At 36.7% G+C, this 21824-nt stretch overlaps 1 protein-coding gene across 3 annotated transcripts in view; it reads left to right on the forward strand.

Moving 5' to 3' along the window:
* Positions 1–21824, forward strand: part of LOC149566436 (Metallopeptidase M24 family protein) — a 153123-nt gene that overhangs the window by 122284 nt on the left and 9015 nt on the right. For 2 of the 3 annotated variants that reach the window (XM_089819789.1, XM_089819790.1), the window contains 6 exons: positions 144–185; positions 488–558; positions 2231–2284; positions 2358–2463; positions 2837–2905; positions 13062–13205. In XM_089819789.1, the coding sequence (XP_089675915.1) occupies positions 144–185; positions 488–558; positions 2231–2284; positions 2358–2463; positions 2837–2905; positions 13062–13205 (486 nt within the window). The remainder of the gene's footprint in view (positions 1–143; positions 186–487; positions 559–2230; positions 2285–2357; positions 2464–2836; positions 2906–13061; positions 13206–21824) is intronic. The other variant, XM_089819791.1, reaches the window with a different exon arrangement.

The following is a 21824-nucleotide window of genomic DNA, read 5'->3' on the forward strand; positions in this document are numbered from 1 at the left end:
AGGAAAATGAATTTTTTGTTCAATTGCTCTGGATGAAGAGGACCTTAGGCAGTTGGCATAGATTCATTTTCTTCTTTGATCTGCATACAAGGGAAAATATTTCTCTGTGACTTATGTTATTGAGCTTCATGCAATCACTTCAGGTTAATGGAAAATTCACGAAGGACCAAGGAATGGTGTATAATGTAAGTTATTCTCTCGTGTTGTTCTGAACATATAGTTGTGTTTTTTCTGTCATTTGAAACTTTGCAATTGGATATCCAAGAAGGTACAGTGTGATTTATATCTTGTTTTTAAGGTTTTATATAATGCCTCTTGAGCAGATCTTAAAAGCTATCGATACTCCCTTAACTCATTTAATAATTAGGTTTAGTAACATTCTGTTGAAATTGGTATATTTGGAATGTTCATTACACAGAACTGTCATCCTATCTTGAATTCTCTTGCACTTATTTTTGTTCATTCTTGTGCATACTTACTTTCACAGGCAGTTCTTAGTGCTCACAAAGCTGTTATTTCTGCAATGAAACCTGGAGTAAGCTGGGTGGACATGCACAAGTAATTCTTCAACAAAATCCTTCACCCATTTGTTTTTTAGCTTGAGCATGAATTGTGAAATATATACCAAAGCTTTTTGGATTTTTCCCATGACTTAACTTGTCAAGCATGTCTAAAGAATGAAACATTGTTAGTGTTAAATACAAGATATAAAGAAAAGTATAAATTTAATGCAAACAGTAAAGAAATATAAAACATTTATATTCCATCGTTCTAGGAAGCCTGGGCCTTAATCAACTGGTACACGTGCAATATTAAATAAAATATCTTTTTTACCTTTACATGCATCATGTATATGGTTTCATTTGACTTTTATGTATCTTATTTTGATGTTTCTTTCTTATCCTGATTTTTCATACACAAATTATGAGGTAATGTTAATTCCACAACACTTCTAGTAGTCGCTTCAATTTCCTTTTATTTTATTGATGACAGATCAAAATTTTCAAGTTTTTGTTAGATCAACCTTTAAATCATTAATGGTGTTAAGGTGAAGGACACATTTCTTATTCCTAATCTGCAAAAGAATGCAATGATTTCCGAGCATTTTGTTAAATGCTTGTAGAGTTGCTGGCACACTAACCTGTGGCTCCAAGCATGTACACCTATCTGACAGCCCCAACATAATTCAAAGGACTGACATTCGACTCCTCATCTCGGGGGGATTAAACCAATCCACAAACCAGATCTTCAGTGCTAGGATCTCTTCGAACCCAACTTTAGCCAGGTGCTTAGTGACTCATCAACTTATTCTTTCATATCTAGGGTATTGGCTCCATTTGCATATCACAGGAAAAAAAGATATTACAGTATCCTATGGCCATACATTTTCAGGTTAATGTGGATAGTCTTTTCGTAATGGAATTTATTATAATTACTTTTTTAGTAATTTTATAACAGAGGAGTTGTCCAAAGAGATGCTAGAATGCTCCAGAACGTAGCATGCAAAGCTGATGGAGACAAATTCATATGTTTGAGTGTAAACATGAAAATGGAAGCAATAGTTGAAATGAAATTGCATTAAATGTCAAATTGGGAACATTGAAAATGTAAAGCTTAGCTTAACCCTGAATTACTATTCTTTAAAACAAATCTTTCGTGACTTCTGCCAGCACTTTTTGTTCCTTTTTGATGACATGGTTTATGCATTCCTGTGGTTATCATTTGTTAAGTTACTATTTCTCTTAAATAAAATTTATGACTTTTGTGCAAACGTTTTCTTGCTCCTTTGGTGAGGTTTGGTTTATGCATTTCTGTGGTTATCATTGCCCAACATACTTTTGAGTCTTGTTGACATATATTGGCCATCTACTGGCATTAATGTACATTCTTCATTTAATTCTTCCCTGGTGTTTAACTTTGGGAGTTTAATTTGCTACAGTTTTACATCTCATGTTCTAATTGTTCCTTCTACATAAATTTCTTTTAATTTAGTTTGCTAATTGTTTTTCATCTAATGCATCCCCATTGTGATTTTGATGGAGAAATAAATATCTTTTCCCTGGAAGTTTTTCTTAGAAAATAAGGTTTCCAGTTACTGGTTCATGAGGGGAAAAAGTTTAAGGATTTCTTTTAGTTCCAGAAAAGAAAACTGCCTGGGATAGATCACTAGTTCTTGAAAAAATTAAATGTGATTTATTATGTGATCAATGTTAACTGTTTTATTTGGCAGATTAGCAGAGAAAGTCATTCTGGAGTCCCTGAAGGAAGCTGACATTCTGTTAGGGTATATTTCTTCATATTTAACATATCAGATTATTTTGCTAGATTTATTTTATGATATTTTGTATCTACTTCAGAGCTGTTGAACAAATGATGGAAAAAAGATTAGGGGCAGTGTTCATGCCACATGGTCTTGGACATTTCCTTGGGCTTGACACCCATGATCCAGGAGGCTTTTTAGAGGTCAGTAATGTACAACTAGACTCCTTTAGTCTTAACTTGATCTTAAAATATACCCAACTTGTATAAAATACACGAGTTGTAATTATCATGTAGGAGGTGAATTTTTCTTAGAAAGGTAAGCTCCATACAAGTAAACTATTTTTGGAGAGTAAGTAGGATCCTCATCTTCTATTGCTCTCATCTGAGTGCACAAAGCACCAGCAATAATCATTGCCATGTTTCTTTTCTCTTCTTATCAGCTCTTAAAGCTAGTAATTTGTTGTCTATGATATGCTATATATCGTGAGAATGCTTCTTAATATGGTACCAGTGCCCCACTGAACTCAAGATAAAATGTTCTTGTTAAAAATAAATTGAATGGTTTTTTTCACAGGGACTGGAGAGACCTATAGAACCTGGATTGAGATCATTGCGAACTGTTCGTGTTCTTCGTGAAGGAATGGTGAGATACTGAACTAGAGTCTTGACTGCAGCTTTCTTTTGAGAGCGAAGGTTGATTTCCCAAGAATGAGAGCAAGCTAAATGTTTATCATATACTTTCCTTGATACCTTAGTCAGGAATCTGAGATGAAATGTTTTTGCAGGAAATCACAAGGATAATGATCTATATTAGGAATTAAGGTGTGGATGGAGATTAATAATAAACGTTAATATATTTACCAATCAAAATTGATTGACAATGTACATGGAACAACATTAAATGCTGATTAATAGATTGATGAGCTTTTGCTTTATAAGGGCAGTAATACAAAGGAGGTGTTTGATTTGATTTAGGATCTATTAGTTTTATGACTTAATCCCAACAATCAGATATACTTTCCCAATCCAAGCAGTAAATGTGTGGCTATGTATTTAAAACCAATGAATTAACAAAGAAGAAGAATCTAGGACTGATACAGAGGAATTCTAACCAATTACGTAAAGTTATTTTAATGCTTTTACTGAAGCAAATTAACATAATTGAAAATGCAGAAAAGAACAACACATAATCAACTAACAGAAAAGAAATGAGAGATAAGAGGCACAACACAATTTGATCTTGAAGTTTGCCCTGTCCAGACTACGTCTTCGGGTCCTGCTTCAACTGGTGGACCGATACGATTAACTCCAAAAATCAATTACAATGTGTTACAATACCAACCCCTTCAAGTACATCAGCATTACTCTGCTCCGATGTACAGGACTGAAAAAAAATGTCCTCCAGAATTTTCTCTCTCCTCCCCAGCACTTAGCCGTCCTTCTGGTTCCAAAATAATCCCTCTAGAATGCCTCAATTCAAATGACTAAATTCCCAATTTTTTATAATCTCTTGAATGATTTTTCAAAGGACTAATGCCTCCTTTTATACATAAAATTTAGCCAAAAATGGGCTAAAACAATTAACCAACATAATCCCCTATTTTGATTACATATATTCAAATTTACCCCTTTAGCATTTTCTTGTTATGATCTCACACCAAAATTAAGAGTTTGTTTTTAACAAATACCCTTATTTAAGTAAGGTTGGGCAGATTTGTTATGGGTATATAACAACTCTTCCTCTAATGTCAAATATACCATAAATAGCCCATTGGTTGGCCTTATTTTTAGGAGGGCAATGGTTGGGAGTTCAACTCCCATCATCTAATTCCTTTAATTTGAATTAAATAATCATTTGAATTTGAATTTGAATTTTTCCTCTCTCTTTAAGATTTTATGATGTCATGCTGACGTGATCAGAATTCACACTTTTACCTAAACTTCAAACTGTCATAACTTTCACATTCAATCTCCATTTTTGACAAAACAAATGCCATTGGAAAGCTTTTGACGAGCTCTTTCATTTGAAATTCATTGATGACCACTTTTGAGATGATTTTTTTTCACCTTTTTACGGCCTTTGGTCCCAGTTTGACCAAACTTTGATTGGTCATAACTTTGTCATCTAAACTCCAATTTTTCCCGTTCAAGTTGCATTGGAGTCAGAATTGTGAGGACTTCAACATGGTACTGATTATTGGAGTTTTGGAAATTCTTCAAATTTCAGTAAAAATATCCTCCAGATCAAGCCTCCCCACTGAAAAGAAACTTTTGGACCTCCGAAAGTTTATTTTTACATAAAATGAAAATGAGAGCATGTTTGCCTCACTTGTCCAGTATCACCTATACAAACTGTTGGAATTCTGAATATCTGAACCATCAAACACATTATGAAGAATGACATAACACTGTTAATACAATCAACCATATATCCACCAGTTTTCACTGTTATATCCATCACCCACATACTACCAACTAGTAGAAATAGAAGCAACAAAATTGAAATAACTGATGAAATGGAAAAAGCATCAACATTTTGGACCTCTCGTACAAAAACATCATTAGAAAATGAACCTTTCAAATCCTCTTTTACCATTACGGGCTGAAGACTTGATTTTGCTTGCATCTAATCCTCACTAGCTACTGCAGACATGAGAATCAGTTTACTGCTTACATTTACAATCATTTTCAAATGTCCTATGTTTACAATCAATCCTTCATTCTTCATGCAATGAGCTCTTATAATGTATTCAGTTCCATCTTTAGACAAATGATACTTGTTATGTTCCCTATAGAAGATAGCTTTCCTATCATATAAGTATGAGCTACCCAATACAATCCCACAGATATCAAGTGGAACCACATCAAACTTAACCTCATCTATGAACTTAGATGTTATTGCAAATCTTAACTTACATTGCTTAGTGACTTGCAATCTGTTATCATTGCATACCCAACCTACTGTATAGGTCTCTTATGCGGCCTAGTTTCCAATCCCAACTACTTAACAACTTCTTTTGAAATCAGATTAACTTGGGACCCACTATCTATCAATGTGTTGATTTTAGTGTTCTTTGAATTCACCCTTATATGAAAAAGTTCACACCTTTTACTATCTTTAGGAATAACATGACTTTTTCAAGTGGAAGCATATGAAACATCAGTGGTAGAATCAACAAAAGCTTTACCTTTCAAACTGACAGTCGATATTGTTGTCTCCTCACCAGAATTTGATCCAAGATCCTAAACAACAACTGTAGACTTTTGCTTTCCTTTATGATCCTTAAACCACTTTGGTTTCAACTCTGGATGCAATTTCCAACACTTTTCTTTTGCATGTCCTTTCTTCTAACAATGTGAACAAGTGGGCTTGTCACCGTGCTCTTTCTTCACTGTGGTTGCTTTCTTGCCATTCTTGTGTCCGTCAGGTAGAACAAATTCCTTTTTAGAACTAAAACTTGCGTTTCCTCCACCTACTTCAATATGAGTTCTTGAACACATACTTCATCAAAGTTAGAAGGATTGAACATCAATATTGTATGCTTCTAATATGAATGCATACCACCTATATACTTTAATAAAGTATCTTGCGTATAAAGAGGAATTCCAAGAGTTAATGCCTTTTTCCTAAACACCTGTGTATATTCTTGTACAGATTGTCCTTTACCTTGCCTTAGATTTTGCCAATCCATATTGGCTTGTTGCATATAACCCAAGGATAAAATTGTTTCTTCAAAGCAGAAGTAAATTCATACCAAGATGAAATGATTTTTATTAGAATAATCTTTAATGCTCACTATTTTAGTTTACTGTAAATATTAGAATGTTTCTAATATTTAGTTGTAGTGTAGAATAGAATGTTTCTATTCTATTCTATCGTCCTTTTGTATATATTGATCGTTTCGATCTCTGATTAATCAAGCAAGTATTCTGCCATTTACATTTGTAACATGGTATCAGAGTGAGGTTAAATTTTCTTTGAAAATAATAATTTCTTATTGAAATTATCTGAACCTGGTTTTCGAAATTATTTCTTCCTAAATAATTTTGCTTCGTTATACCTAGTTCAAGCTAGGGTTTGGATGACTGTAAATCACGTTTTTCTATGGTAAAATCGCGGCTCTGGAAAATTTGAAAATCGCTGGTTTTTTAAAAATCACGTTTCTTGTTCCTTGGTGATCTGCGTCTCAATTACAAACGGCGGATCTTTGGTCTATGCTTGCGACTGACATCAATCAAGACAAATATCTTCTGGTTGCAAAGACGTCAATCCGCCATTTATTTCTACAAGTTCGCAATTTATTGGAGGTCCGACATTCGCAGGTTTATGGTCGTGTTTTTTGCCCATTCGTGTGACCTCCAGGCGTCGGTGTTCTGATTTTCGGTGTTCGTATGACCTCCTCCATCCTGTCGTGACCTCCTTCCAGCACTAGTCGACTGTAAAACCACCATTTTTTTTGCTAAATCGACCTTCAAAGCCAACGACTAGGGTTTTGCCCGAAACCTTACTTTGTGGGTCTAGACAAATTTTTCTGTTTGCAGATTCTTTGTGGGTTTTTTGAGATCTTTAATGGGTCTTCATCAGATTTTTGTGGGTGTCTCGATTTTTGTGCCTCGATTTTTGAGCCAGCGGATCCGAATTCCGACAGCGTATTATTTTTGGGTTTGTCAAGCTCTCGTCCGTATACTTCTCCATTTTTTTTGGGTCATTCATCTTCTCACCTCGAAATTTGTGCCATTTGAGACATTTGCATATTATGACCATCTGTATCAACAACATCAGAAGTCAAACTCAATTCAATAGCAAGCCAATGCTGCCCAGCACTCAGAGCAGAAAGAATCTCTCTCTATCATGCCTTTATGGCTAGCATACCTACAAATCATGCGAAATCTTCTGCCTGGTACATCGATTCTGGTGCCTCTCGACATTTCACTCATAGGCGTGATTGGTTTGTTGAATTCACTCCCTATTCTGATTCAGTCATCTTTGGAGGCGGCGAAGAATACAATATTGTCGGAAAAGGCAATGTTCAGATTCAGTCTGGAGGAAGAAAACTCATGTTTCTCAATGTATGTTATGTTCCTGGCATAAAACATAATCTTCTGTCTGTTAGTCAGATTATGAAGCACTCTCCTCAGTTGGATGTTGTCTTCAGTGGAAATAAGTGTTCAATTATTGATTGTGCTTCTCGCACTATCCTTGCTATCGGTCTTGAGGATCATGGTATTTATAGACTTATAGATTCAGGAGATTCTCTTGAGCATGCCTTCATCGCCGAATCATCCGCTCTCAGCAGCCTCTGGCATCAGCGATATGGTCATCTGAAAATGCAATATCTAGCACAACTTGCTCGGGATGATTTAGTCCATGGCCTACCTAACATCCAGACCCAGAACCATCGCGTTTGCGGAGCTTGCCAAGCAGGGAAGCAACATAGGACGCCATTTACGAATGGCGAATCATGGCGGGCATCTAGAGTGCTACAGTTGGTCCACGCTGATGTATGTGGTCCTATGAATACTCCTTCTATTTTCGGGAACAGGTACTTCTTACTCTTTGTGGATGATTTTAGTCGCAAAATGTGGGTATATTTTCTTAAGCAAAAATCAGGTGTTTTTCCTGTATTTCAGCAATTTAAAGCTCTAGTAGAAAAGGAGTCTGGTTCCTCCATCCGTACTCTTAGGACCGATAATGGGGGGGAATTTTGTTCATCAGTTTTCTCTATCTTCTGTACTACTCACGGCATTAGACGTCAGCTCACCACACCTCACACTCCTCAACAAAACGGTGTTGTAGAGCGTCGTAACCGTACCATCACAGAAATGGCTAGGGCTATGTTAGAACATAGAAATGTTCTCAAAAAATATTGGGCAGAAGCAGTATCCACAGCGGTCTATCTTTTTAACCGGTCACCCACTCTTGCCGTTAATCATAAAACCCCTGAGGAAGCCTGGTCTGGTCGCAAACCTAAGATCAACCATTTGAAAGTTTTTGGCTCTCTGGCATATGTATGGATTCCTGATGTCAAACGCACTAAGTTGGATTCCAAAAGCCAAAAACTTATGTTTACAGGATATAGTTACACACATAAGGCCTATCGGTTGATTGATGTAAATGCTGATCGTTTAATCTTCAGTCGTGATGTTGTGTTTGATGAGGAACTTGGACCATTTCCGCTCTCTGACTCTTCACTGCATTCTGAGATTCAGTCTTCAGCAATCTCTGACTTGGGTTCTTCTATTTTACATGAGTCATCTGATGCTACTGATACACCACCTCAGCCACCTCCTGATAATACAGCTATCCCGACAGCATTTGATATTGGCTCCTCGACTCTTCGGCCAAAATGGTGGGCTAAAACGATTAGTGATCTTCGTCCTGATGAACTCATTGAGGGTAGAACCTCCAGAAATAAGAGCATTCAGCACAACACAGTTAATATAGCTCTTATGGCAAACATCCATAGTATCCCTGAGCCCCAGACATATGCAGAGGCCAAAGGAATTCCAGAATGGGAACATGCAATGGATGCTGAGCTTCAAAGTCTTCAGAAGAACCACACCTGGGTTCTTTCAGATCTTCCTCTTGGGAAGAAACCCATTAGCTGTAAATGGGTCTATAAGGTCAAGTACCATGCAGATGGTACCTTGGACAAATACAAAGCCAGACTTGTTGCTCGAGGATTCACCCAACGTGAAGGCATTGACTATGAGGAGACATTTGCTCCAACAGCTAAGATGAGTACTATTCGTATTCTTCTTGCCATTGCAGCTCAGTATGGTTGGAAAGTTCATCAAATGGATGTGAAGAGTGCTTTTCTCAATGGTGAATTACAGGAAGAAGTCTACATGACACAGCCCCCAGGTTTTAAGGTTGCCGGTTCAAAACCAAAAGTATGTAGACTCAAGAAGGCCATCTATGGTCTTAAACAGGCTCCTAGGGCTTGGTACATAAAGATTGATCAGTACTTGGTTACTCAGGGATTTCAGCGCAGCCCGTCAGATAGTAATTTGTATATTAAACACCCTGGTAATGAAATTCTTTTTCTTGTTGTCTACGTGGATGATCTGATCATTACTGGGAGTTCAGAACATTTGATTTCAGATATCAAACAGGATCTATGCAGAACTTTTGACATGACCGATCTTGGATTGCTTCATTATTGTTTAGGTATTGAGGTTTGGCAGACTGACAACAGTATTTTTTTGTCTCAGTCCAAGTATGCCAGAAGTTTGCTTGACAGGTTTCGAATGCAGGATTGCAAACCTGCCTCCACTCCTATGGAGACTGGTCTGAAATTGTCCGCACAATTTGATTCTCCTCCTGTAGATGAAACACTCTTTAGGCAACTAGTAGGTAGTCTCATCTATCTTACTACTACTAGACCTGATCTCAGTTTTGCAGTCAGCTACATCTCCCGGTTCATGACAAACCCCAAGACTGATCATTGGATTGCAGCAAAACGTGTATTACGCTATGTACAGGGTACTTCAGATTATGGTCTTTGTTACACAAGGAGTACTACTCCTCAGCTCCGTGGATTCGCCGATTCTGATTGGGCCGGCTCAGTTGATGACAGGAAATCTACTTCTGGTTATGTGTTCAGTATCGGATCTGCAGCAGTTACCTGGACCAGTAAGAAGCAACAGGCACATGCCCTCTCCTCTACAGAAGCAGAATATAGAGGAGCTGTCAAGGCAGCTTGTGAAGCAGTTTGGCTCCGTTAGATGCTTGCAGATATGCATATTTCTCAAGCGGGTCCAACTTCTTTGTTTTCAGACAATCAGGCAGTACTCAAACTTGCCAAAAACCCAGTGTTTCATGAACAAACCAAGCACATAGAGCTTCATTGCCATTATATTCGACAATTAGTAGAAGATGGAACTATTCAGTTACTCTATGTCCCTACCTCAGAGCAACCAGCAGATATTTTCACAAAACCCCTTGGTCCTGACAAGTTTGTTAAATTCAGGGGATCTATTGGTGTAGTAAATAGATTGAGCATTATGGGGGGGTATTAGAATAATCTTTAATGCTCACTATTTTAGTTTACTGTAAATATTAGAATGTTTCTAATATTTAGTTGTAGTGTAGAATAGAATGTTTCTATTCTATTCTATCGTCCTTTTGTATATATTGATCGTTTCGATCTCTGATTAATCAAGCAAGTATTTTGCCATTTACATTTGTAACAATTTTACCATGTGTAGCAATATCATCCTGGATCTTTGTCTCTCGCCAGACTAATGCAGTGCCTCCCATTCTGAGAGTAGCTAGCTGGATTTTGGAAGAATCATCCAAAATATTTTGAACCCTGCAGTACACTTCAATTTGCTTAAGCCAATTATCCAATTTTTCAGCATCCAATTCACCACTATATACAAGCAAATCAAACTTTACATCAAGCTTTAACAAGGGTGGCTTCACAGATTGTTTCTTTTTAGAAGAAGTAGATAGAGAAGAAGAAGATGAAGAAGATGGGGATGGAGGTTCAAGAGGGTCACTACCACCTCCTACTCCTTTGCCTTTGTCATCTTTTGATGAAGATTTAGCTTCTTCCTTCTTCCTAGCCTTGTCCGCCTTTCTCAATTGTCGTTCATTCTTCTTCTTGTTCATTCCTCTCATGAAGAAGAATGTCCACCAAAGCCTTCAATTCCACAAAAGCTCTTTGGAAGGCTTCCACATCAAACTCAGGAAGATTCTATTCAAATGCCATGACTCGTGGAAAATTTCTTCTTTTTCCAATTTCTGGATTGAACTCTACAAGTTCACCTTCTCCTTGTTTCAACTTCAACCTGGTTAACATTCACCACCTGTAATTTCTCTGCAAAACAGGCTCTGATACCAAACTTGATCTGATTAGGATCTATTATTTTTATGACTTAATCCCAACAATCAGATATACTTTCCCGATTCAAGTAAATGCGTGGCTATGTATTTAAAACCATTGAATTTACAAAGAAGAATCTAGGACTGATACGGAGGAATTCTAACCAATTACATAAAGTTATCTTAATGCTTTTACTAAAGCAAATTAACGTAATTGAAAATGCAGAAAAGAACAACACATAATCAATTGACAGAAAAGAAATGAGAGATAAGAGGCATAACACAATTTGATCTCGGAGTTCGCCCTATCCGAACTACGTCTCCGGGTCCTGCTCCAACTGGTGGACTGATCCGATCAACTCCAAAAATCAATTACAATGTGTTACGATATCAAGCCCTTCAAGTACATTAGCATTACTCTACTCCGATGTACGGGACTGAAAAAAATGTCCTCTAGAATTTTTTCTCTCCTTCCCAGCACTTCGCCATCCTTTTGGTTCCAAAATAATCCCTCTAGAATGCCTCAATTCAAATGACTGAATTCTCAATTTTTCATAATCTCCATCTCATCACCTGGATGATTTTTCAAAGGACTAATGCCTCCTTTTATACATAAAATTTAGCCAAAAAATGGGCTAAAACAATTAACCAACATAATCTCCCATTTTGATTACATATATTCGAATTTACCCCTTTAGCATTTTCTTGTTATGAGCACACACCAAAATTAAGGGTTTGTTTTTAACAAATACCCTTATTTAAATAAGGTTGGGCGGATTTGTTATGGCCCTGGGTATATAACAACTCTTCCTCTAATGTCAAATATACCATAAATAGCCCATTGGTTGGCCTTATTTTTAGGAGAGCAATGGTTGGAAGTTCAACTCCCATCATCTAATTCTTTTAATTTGAATTAAATAATCATTTTAATTTTAATTTTTTCCCTTTCTTTAAGATTTTATGATGTCATCAGAATTCACACTTTTACCTGAACTTCAAACCATCATAACTTTCACATTCAATCTCCGTTTTTGATAAAACAAACGCCATTGGAAAGCTTTTGACGAGCTCTTTCATTTGAAATCAATTGTTGACCACTTTTGAGATGATTATTTTTTCCACCTTTTTATGGCCTTTGGTCCTGGTTCGACCAAATTTTGACTAGTCGTAACTTTGTCATCTAAACTCCAATTTTGCCTGTTCAAGTTGCGTTGGAGTCAGAATTGTAAGGACTTCAACACAGTGCTGATTATTGGAGTTTTGGAAATACTTCAAATTTCAGTGAAAATATCCTCCGGATCAGTGTTTGTGGATGTGTCCTCAACACCAACCTTGAAAACCATATCAGACAAAATATCTAATATGCTGCACTGACATTTTTAAGTGCAAAGGGCCACTTTTAACTAGCAAGATGAGTTAACCATAAAGTCCAATTTCTCATGGTTTCAGTCCTTTGAAGCACATTTAGTCCTAGAATTTGATTTACAAAATAAGAGCGCTGATTATAACAGCAGGATGTCATTATACTACATTGCTATCACAAGGACGCAAACAAGATACTTGTATGAAAACAAGAATAGTTATAACAAATATAATAATAAATAGGATGAGACAACAAATGAAATGGCAAAATGTCAACCTGCAAACACACCAAAGGCACAAATATGGACCAAAATCTATTTTTAGGAATAGGAAAATGGTTTGGTACTTAATTTCACTACTAGCATCAAATACTTATGAACTACTGAACAAAAACATCATTTCCTGGTTAGTTGAAACTAATAAAGACTTTACAAAGATAGTCATATTAAGAGTATCCAAACGGGATGAATGTACGTCATTTATTCTATTTGCTAGAATTAATGCTACCCAGTTGGTTGAATATATACAATTCACTAATCAATTAAAACTCACTTTAGCTTTCTTCATTGTTGCATTCAAATTTATTATCTTTTTACTGCACATGCAGGTCATAACAGTGGAACCTGGATGTTACTTTATCAATGCAACATTGATACCAGCAATGAAGAACCCAGATACATCATGCTTCATAAACAAGCGGGCCATTTCCATGTTTCAAGATTTTGGAGGAGTGCGAATTGAAAGTGATGTGGTAGATATTATCACCTTCCATTTTTCATAGTGATTTTTTAAAGATTTTTTTTCTCTATAATACTTACAAAAGGAAATAATACTAAGTGACAAATGGGCATCATGTGCAGTTTGTAATAGCACGTTACTCCTTATTTCCAAAAGGGTTAGTGTCTTGGTAAATTCTCAAGACTTGATAACTGAATGCCACGTGGATAATATTAATTGTTTTGTGAGTAAACATTGCTGATCTTGATACTAATAAATGTCTTGATAAAGAAAGATGATTCAGTGTTTCATGGAAAATAAATTAGCCTGTGAATCATGAATCAGGGACTACAAACTTGATTCTGAATTGTCGTGATACTGCTATTATCATGTAATGGACTTGAACATCATGCCCTTGCTTGATAATGCAATCAATTTAAACAATTTCAGAGTAACTCAATTGATGATTTTAGACTAGTGTCTAGGATTGTGATTTCTCAAATTATTTTATGAGCACATTGATTCTTGTAAGAAACATACTTTAGTGGATTTATATAGTTGTCCAAGTGTGTCTTATCATGGATGAGCCAAGCCAAGTTGAAGGGAGTGCACATTGTTTCATGGAGTTCATTGGTGATTGATGATAGTGCACTAACTGGTGATTGATGATAGTGCACTAACTGGTGATTGATGATAGTGCACTAACTGATAAAAAGACAAAATGGCTAGATTTCAATTGTGAAGAATAGGGGCCAAGTGGCAATCACTATGAATGGTGGGAAAAATTTGGACTACTTATGTAATTGGTGTTTACCCTAAAAGTCTGATTGGCATTAAGAAAGGTAATTGGTGATGCTAATATCTTGCACACCAAAGCGTTGTCTTGATTGGCAATCGATCAAGAAGAAGGTATACCATCTCACGATCACCAATAGACATCTACACTGGTTGAGTCAAGTGTTGAGATGAGGACAAGGCAAGGCAGTGAGTTACAGTCAGATGGATGAGTCCATCATTGTGACATGAAAGAGAAGACATGGTCTACGCCACGATGTGATTGTTGCTTAGACGAAACGTTGGAAAGGAGAAAGGATAGATAGGCTATGCTTAGGCCTAGCTATGATGTCCCTAATTTTGACATGTATTTAAATAATAATAATTAAGATATAAGAATAAATAAATATTATAATTACGTTATAAACCAATAAGGCGATAATATATTTAAATATTATAACATTTGAATATAAACACTATTAATAACTAATGATAATAAATTGATTAATAGGTTAATCAATATAATACTAATGGTAATACAATATGAATATGTATGAAAATAAATATTGTGATATTTTACATAACATATAATAATAATAACAAAATATATATAAATATAAATAAATAAATATATATATATATATATATATATATATATATATATATATATATATATATATATATATATATTAACATAACGATAACAAATTAATTAATAATCACCCAAGGACGTGACTATTGACCCTCACCGAGCAACGCATATAATCGCAGAAATAAATAGATAGAGCATCACCGAACAAGGAGTTACAAAACTCACGGTCGGGTTCAAGTCGACATATATACAAGTTCTTCATAGCCGGCTCACCATTTTGAAGGCTTGGAACAATCATTTCGGAGGACGGGAGAATAGCATTGATCAGTTCACGTAGAGGAAGCCAGGGAATATACCAAAACCTGCAAACATTTAAAAGTACAAACCTCGGGTATAACAGACACGTCATTCCATCGGCGTAAAGGAAGAATCGAGGGAGATTAAGGAGGGTACGAACACTTAGATTCCACATTGACAGGACATAGAACGCAGTTTAAGGGATCGGAGGTCATTTAGGAATCACGACGGGGAACACAATTTAAAGATCATACCAAACGAGTAAGTGTTAGGAAAGCGCCGAAGGACGTGGATCACAGGACGTACACTGAATCAGGTAGAGGGAGATACGAATATTCAGAAAAGTTCCACATCGGCTTTGAAAAAAGACATCAACCCTTTTGAAGGGACCAAAGGAAGTATGAAGTTTAGCATAAAACATCACTTTCGCAAATAAGGGTAATCTAAGAGGGTATCATTAAAAGATATTATTATAAGTGGATATTATTAATAAGGATATTATTTTAAGTGGATATTGTTAATAAGGGAGAAAAGGCATAAATCCATAATAAGGAATAATACAAACTAATATCTTTTCTAATTACATGAAGTTATCTTTCTCTAGATGTGTATATATTATCAAAGATTTGGAAATTCTTGGGAATAAATACTAATTTGCAAGTGGAGAACACGAACTTAAAGATTTATAAGATCTTAAATTAGGAAACTAAGAGCAACTTGAAAGGACAATCAAATGGGACATTACACTAGCTTAGACTAGCAGGGCTACCTGTCTTGAACCTATGACGTAGGTGTCATGGGTTCTTCATGAACAATTTAGACATGCGATTCTAATTTTGATGGGCGGGACGTTTTTAGGGTTTTGATTCATATATAGTTTGTAAGCTTCATTATTGAAGTGTGTGTATGTGTGGACGGACAATGATATGCAAAAGAAGAAGTGATAGAATAAAACTCAAGAGGAGAGTTGAGCAGAAACAAAATGAAAGGAAACAAGCCATCTCGTACTGGTGCATTGCAAACATGGCTAAGCGAAGAAGGAATGTAGTGACATAGAAGATATCATAGTTAATGCCAACACGGTAAGAGAAGATCAAGACATCTTGTTATACACTGGAGATCTACAAGGAAAGGTGTGTCATATAGTTTAGATCAATATTTGGTTGCTTTCCAATGATTGTAATCATCTTGTAAGCTCTTAACTGGGCATGCTTCAGTAGCAAGCATATTGTAAATCCTCGAACAAGGTAGCTTTGACAAGCTCATGTAATTCTAACAGGTTACAAACATTCATAAATGGATGTGTTCTCAAGAGGAACAAGTTGTAGCTCTTAATCGAGCAACCTTTTATCAATAGTAAAAGGCTAGTGAGTGTATTATCCTCACCGTGGTTTTCATCCTCTCATTGAGGGTTTCCATGTATAAATTTGTGTCACTTAATGAATACTTTTGCATTTGAGTTTACATGCTTTTTTCTTACTGCATTTGTCATTGTTCTAGCGGTTGATTGGTTGTTGTTTAGTTTTGTTAGAATGGTTCTAGAGAAAACTAGTTTAAGTTTTCATATTGTTTCACACCCTCCTCTCATTACTGATTGGTATCAGAGCTTGGACCCTCACAGTGACAAGCCTTACAGGTTGAGGGAAGATCAGATGGCAGCCATCAAATACAAAATGCAACTTGATGAAGCTCTTGAGATTATTGAGGATCTGAAGGAAAAGTTAAGAGAATCACTGTCAAAAAGAAAGAAACTTAGTGAGAGTCATGAAATCATTGAGCAAGTGGAAGAACAGAGTGGAATAGATGGATCTAAAGAAACTACCACAAATCTCATAACTGACAATGAGGAGCTAAGCAAATCTCTCTCACGAATGAAGAAAGAACTTAAAGATACATCGGAAAAAATAAGTCAAGCGTAGAAGGAGAAAGGTAATGTTGCACAGGCAGTAGAGAAAGTTGAGAGTGCACTGATAGAGGCACTAGAAGCAAAGAGAACGACTAAGGAGGATGCTAGACAAAAGGATGAACAAATCCACAAATTGGCTGAGGAAGTAAAGAGCACTAATGAAAGAAACGAGAAGCTGAAAAAGTTCAACGACAACTTTGAGAAGATAGATGAGCAACTTAAGGCTTTAGAGAAAGACCAAAAGCACACTTGGTCTTGGCTACAAAGGTGTTAGCAAGACTGAAGGAGGCGAGTCTTCTAGAAGCATGGACCAGAACCAACAAAGACAAGGGAAAATTTTGTCTATAGGTAAAAAGCCTAAGAAGCCTAAGAAGCCAACCTATCATTGTTGTGGTAAAACGGGTCACACCTCTAATGTATGTTGGCATAGAAAGGTTACACCTATGACTCAAAATACCTACAATGGTTATTGTAACACATGCCACCGGCATGGTCACTCTACACACAAATGTAGATCTCAGCCAAATGAGAAAAGATTTGATGGTTATTGTCACTTTTGTAACAAGCATGGACACAAGTTTGAGGTCTATAGATCCAAGGAAAGGTCAAACCAGTCATTCCAGAGAACATTAACTTCTGGCTAGAAGAACAAGTTCACTACATCGATATGTTCAACTTATAGAAACAACGAACATATTGCAAAGCACTGCAACTAAAGACCGGTCAAAGAAACCATTCAAGACCCTGGAAGGGAACAAGCATGACTTGTTACTACTACGACAAGTCGCCTTGCTAGAGGAGGTAGATGAAAGAGAAGATCCGAGATGCAAAACCTGGACAGCAAGGGAAAGAATAAGATAGTGGACAAAGAGGAATCCAAAAAGGACTTCTACAAAATTTGGACAAATAAGAACGCATTAAAAACCAAGCGTGCTAAGGCTGTGAGCTCACTAGTTGAATGTGAGACTTCAGAAGGAAATTAAACTAATCCAAGCTTAAACGGGTGCATGCAAAGACAAATAATCTTAAACCGGTCCCTTAATCAAAATCGGTAAGTCATGCACCAACAAAGCCACAAAATAGACTCGTGAAGCATAGAGTACTTGTGACTAGATAGGAGTTTGAAGAAATTATGACCATTGTCGCATGAGTCATTGGCATTAATTGCAGGTTAAATGGTAGGTAAGCGTTTTGTTTACTATTGCATATTAACGTCAACCTAACGGTTATTTAATGCAGGCTATAAATAGACCTTCAAAGAGCCATTTACCACTTTACAAATTTGAACTCTTGAGTTGTGCATTTGCAAAAACCTAGCTTATCATATATGCACGCCATTTTTCTGTGAAGAGTGTTCTAACCTAAAGGTGCAGAGGCAAACGATGAACAAAGGTAACCAGCAACTTTTGCTACAGTATAAATTACGACTCACCAAGTCAGAAAACACCATGGCACAAGGAATTCACAATGTTGAATTGGTCAGTACCAAAGTGTTTGAGCATCCAAATTATGTAATCACTCTGCTAAAGGAAGATGTAAGGAACCAGACTAGAGCACTGTCATTGCTACTAGTTGACGTATTGCTCACAAAAGACATGAATGCGTACTTAAAGGTAAAAAACTTTGGAATTGGTACTCGAGAAAATCAGAGAGGTATTTGAAACATTCCTTGAGAATGGGTATTTGAAGCAAGAAGGGAGACATCTGAAGATACCGTACTATACCATGCACTAGACATTCTTGACTTCTTCCAGGATTGATTGGGTCATATTTGTATTGAGTGGGCTACATGACGAGTATATGTGGCTGGACAACCTTCATAAGATTGCCAAAGAAGTTATCCAGAGGGTAAATGGATTCAACGATGGTAGAGCGAAGCTGACAATAGGAAAGATTCCACTCAATAAATCTGTCAAAAGTTACTATATCAAGGAAAGATGGACGAGCATGTTTCATCAACGACATTCCTAACCTAGAAATGAAGTTTGTTGCAATGGTGATAGCATACAAAATCTATTACTCCCGCAGGGAGAATAGTGTGCCCAATGGAGCAACATATGGTGCATACCAAATCATTCACAATCATGCCCCACTTGACCTAAGTGGATGGCTACACGAGCAGTTAATGATAAACTTGCACAAGACCAAGGAGAACTACAAGATACATCCATTTAAGTATGGAGCTATTTTGGTATATATATTTTTCTATTTCAAGAGAGAATTTCTAGGACACCCATCAATCAATTGGGTAAAGGAAGCACCTATCACCAAACAAATCTACAAAATGTATGTGCGACAAGGAGATAGAAGAGATGCCCTATTTTGGTCATATGTCAACAAATTTCAGAGAGACATGCATCAAAGGAAAAGGATATAATCTTTACCCTAGTTGAGGAGTACAAGAATGAACTATGTTTTCTAGCTAGCACAAACTATTGCATGATACAGGTTGTTGAGCCAAGAACACACTGGTTAACATCATTCTAGTATGAGATGACAGAGGAAGCAACAAGACCTATTGAACAACTGTTGTCAATGCCTGTGGACTCAAAGTTGTCAAAGCTTGGCACAAGCATGGTGAGAAGAGGTGCACTCATTAGAATAAAGAAAGACAAAGAACAGGCAAAGAAAAATGCAAGAAAGACTAACAAGAAGAAAGGCAAAAAGCAAGCCCAAACTGGTACAAGCAAGAAGATCAACAGGGCAGAAAGGTTGGGACTTATCGATGAAGGATCACCTAGTACGCAAAGACAAGCAAATGTTGAAGTCAACATTTATTCAGGTTGTGAGTCATCCTCACCTGAACCTAAAATGATCACAAAGGACACCAGTAAGCAAGCAACCCAAATTGCTCAAACAACAAAGAAGAAAATAGTGTCATCAATTGGAGAATCATCAATGGGAGTACCCAAACTAGTTAAGAAGGTAAGAACTTACCTCCACCACTTTCAATTGAAGACATTGTGAATGATATTGTGCACAACAGAAATTACAATACAATAAGGTATAGATATCCACTTATGAATGAGAAAGATCAAAACAATGCTATTAGTGTTGTTTTACTTGGTTTAAGAACATATAGTAGAACTCCAACAAAAATAAACGATCAATTGCCAAAAGAATTAACACCTATCATTTTGAAAAGATGGCAAGTTGGGTTTACAAAACTCAAAAGAATTATGGAAGATGTAGTAATTAAGGTATAGGCCAGACTATACTCCATCAGAAAGAAAGACGTGTAGAAGCCTTTATTGAAGAATTTGCTACTCAGGACAACATTGCACTAGCTATCACTGGTAGAGAAAAAGATGCATTTGAACAGGCAATGAGTTGCTAGAAAGCCATAGAAGAACAAATGGAGATACTCGCACAAAAGAAGGAAGAGCAAGCCAAAGCTCATATCCAAATTATCCAAAAGGAAAGGGCATTCAGCAACAAGAAAAGAAAAAGAAAATAAAGCCCATTGGATCAAGTAGAATCGCTGAAGAAGATGGAAATGTAGAAGACTATTATAGAGACTTGTTAACTACAATCCTCTCACATCACCAAGGAGAACGACACACACTGCCACTCATAGTGTGCAAGCACCTGAAAAGGAGAAATCCCCTCAACTAATAAATCTGCAAACAAATTCAGCAGCAACTGAACAGACAGAGTGTAATAGAAGCGAAGTCGTCTGAAAGGGACTACACTTCAATTGTAGAAGAACAACCTACAAGTCTAGAAGAGACACTAGAACCTCTCACGAGTTCACCGGAAAAGGATGCTGAGCTACCATAGATAGCAAATCCTGATGAGATAAATGTAGAAGAATCAATAGTATCAGCCCCTGCAGAAGCAATGAATAAGAATGCACCAGCTGTGTTGACATATCATGGAGACAATATCTTTATAGATGAGAAAAGTCCAGAGAGGGACATGATCGAAACAACAGGACATGCACCTATACAAGAAATAACACAATAGGAAGTTGGTAATAACCCACCAATCATACATATGCCACACAAGACAAGTCTAAAATTACTTTAGGTACCACTGAAGGAGCTCGGAGCTCAATGCAGTCCTAAGCCTCAAAGAGGAAACTTGGATTGGATAAGGATGATACATAACAAGGGAAGAAGAAAAGGAAGAAAGGACAAAGATATTCATCCTCATCCTTGTCATCTTCAAGCTCAATGCAGTCCAAAGCCACAAAGAGGAAACTCATATTTGAAAGAGATGCACAAGCAACTGAAGACCTTATGAAGGTCCACGAGGAAATAGACAGGAGCCCTCGAAGATTAAAGAAAATAAGCGACAAGGAACTCGACCATTACTATAAGTTGATTTGTTGAATCACAATACTTAGACATTTTAACAAGAGGCAAAAATGAGCTCAAACATTGATAAAATCAAGAAATGTGATCACAAGACTAGCCATTGATGCTCAATATGATTTAGATACAAATCTCATAGGTCAACTGGAATAACTCATTGAGACTGTAGATATTGATAAGGCTACTAGTGAAATTGGAATAGGGAAACAAAAGGAGAAGCTCAAACAACTAATAAAGCAATAGACAAAGGAGCTTACAGAAGCAAAGGACACTGCAATGGAACTACTAAGGGTGTTTCACCTATTTTACAGAGAGTGTCAGATTCCCAAAGCTACATGGTAGATTTGGAAAGCACCTTGAAGAAAGCTCATGAGGAGCTAAAGGTGACACAGAACTCTTTTGATATTATGACGAATTGTGCATGTATGTATGCTGGTCAAATACAAGAAAAGCTACATCTGATCAACAAGATCAAGGCAGAACAACACAAGCGCACCTCTATGCTCTTTGAACTACATTGCTTCCTATCCCAACTGGTGGTAATTATTCAAGAGCATGTAAAAGAAGTAGAGGCACAACTTACCACCAGCCCCATGGATATGTTAGATGAAATGGAGACCAGGCTCGCAAAGATGACAATCATTACCCTAGCTCTCAGAAAACTCCACATCTCATTGGATAGTGCTAAGGCTCGATACCTGAACATACTATGACCATACTATGACCCTTTGTCATTGATGACAAAAGGGGGAAATGTATAAGAATAGA

This window comes from Cupressus sempervirens, chromosome 3 (assembly GCF_028749045.1).
Source record: "Cupressus sempervirens isolate cs-2001-9-10 chromosome 3, ASM2874904v1, whole genome shotgun sequence".
Taxonomy (NCBI): Eukaryota; Viridiplantae; Streptophyta; class Pinopsida; order Cupressales; family Cupressaceae; genus Cupressus; species Cupressus sempervirens.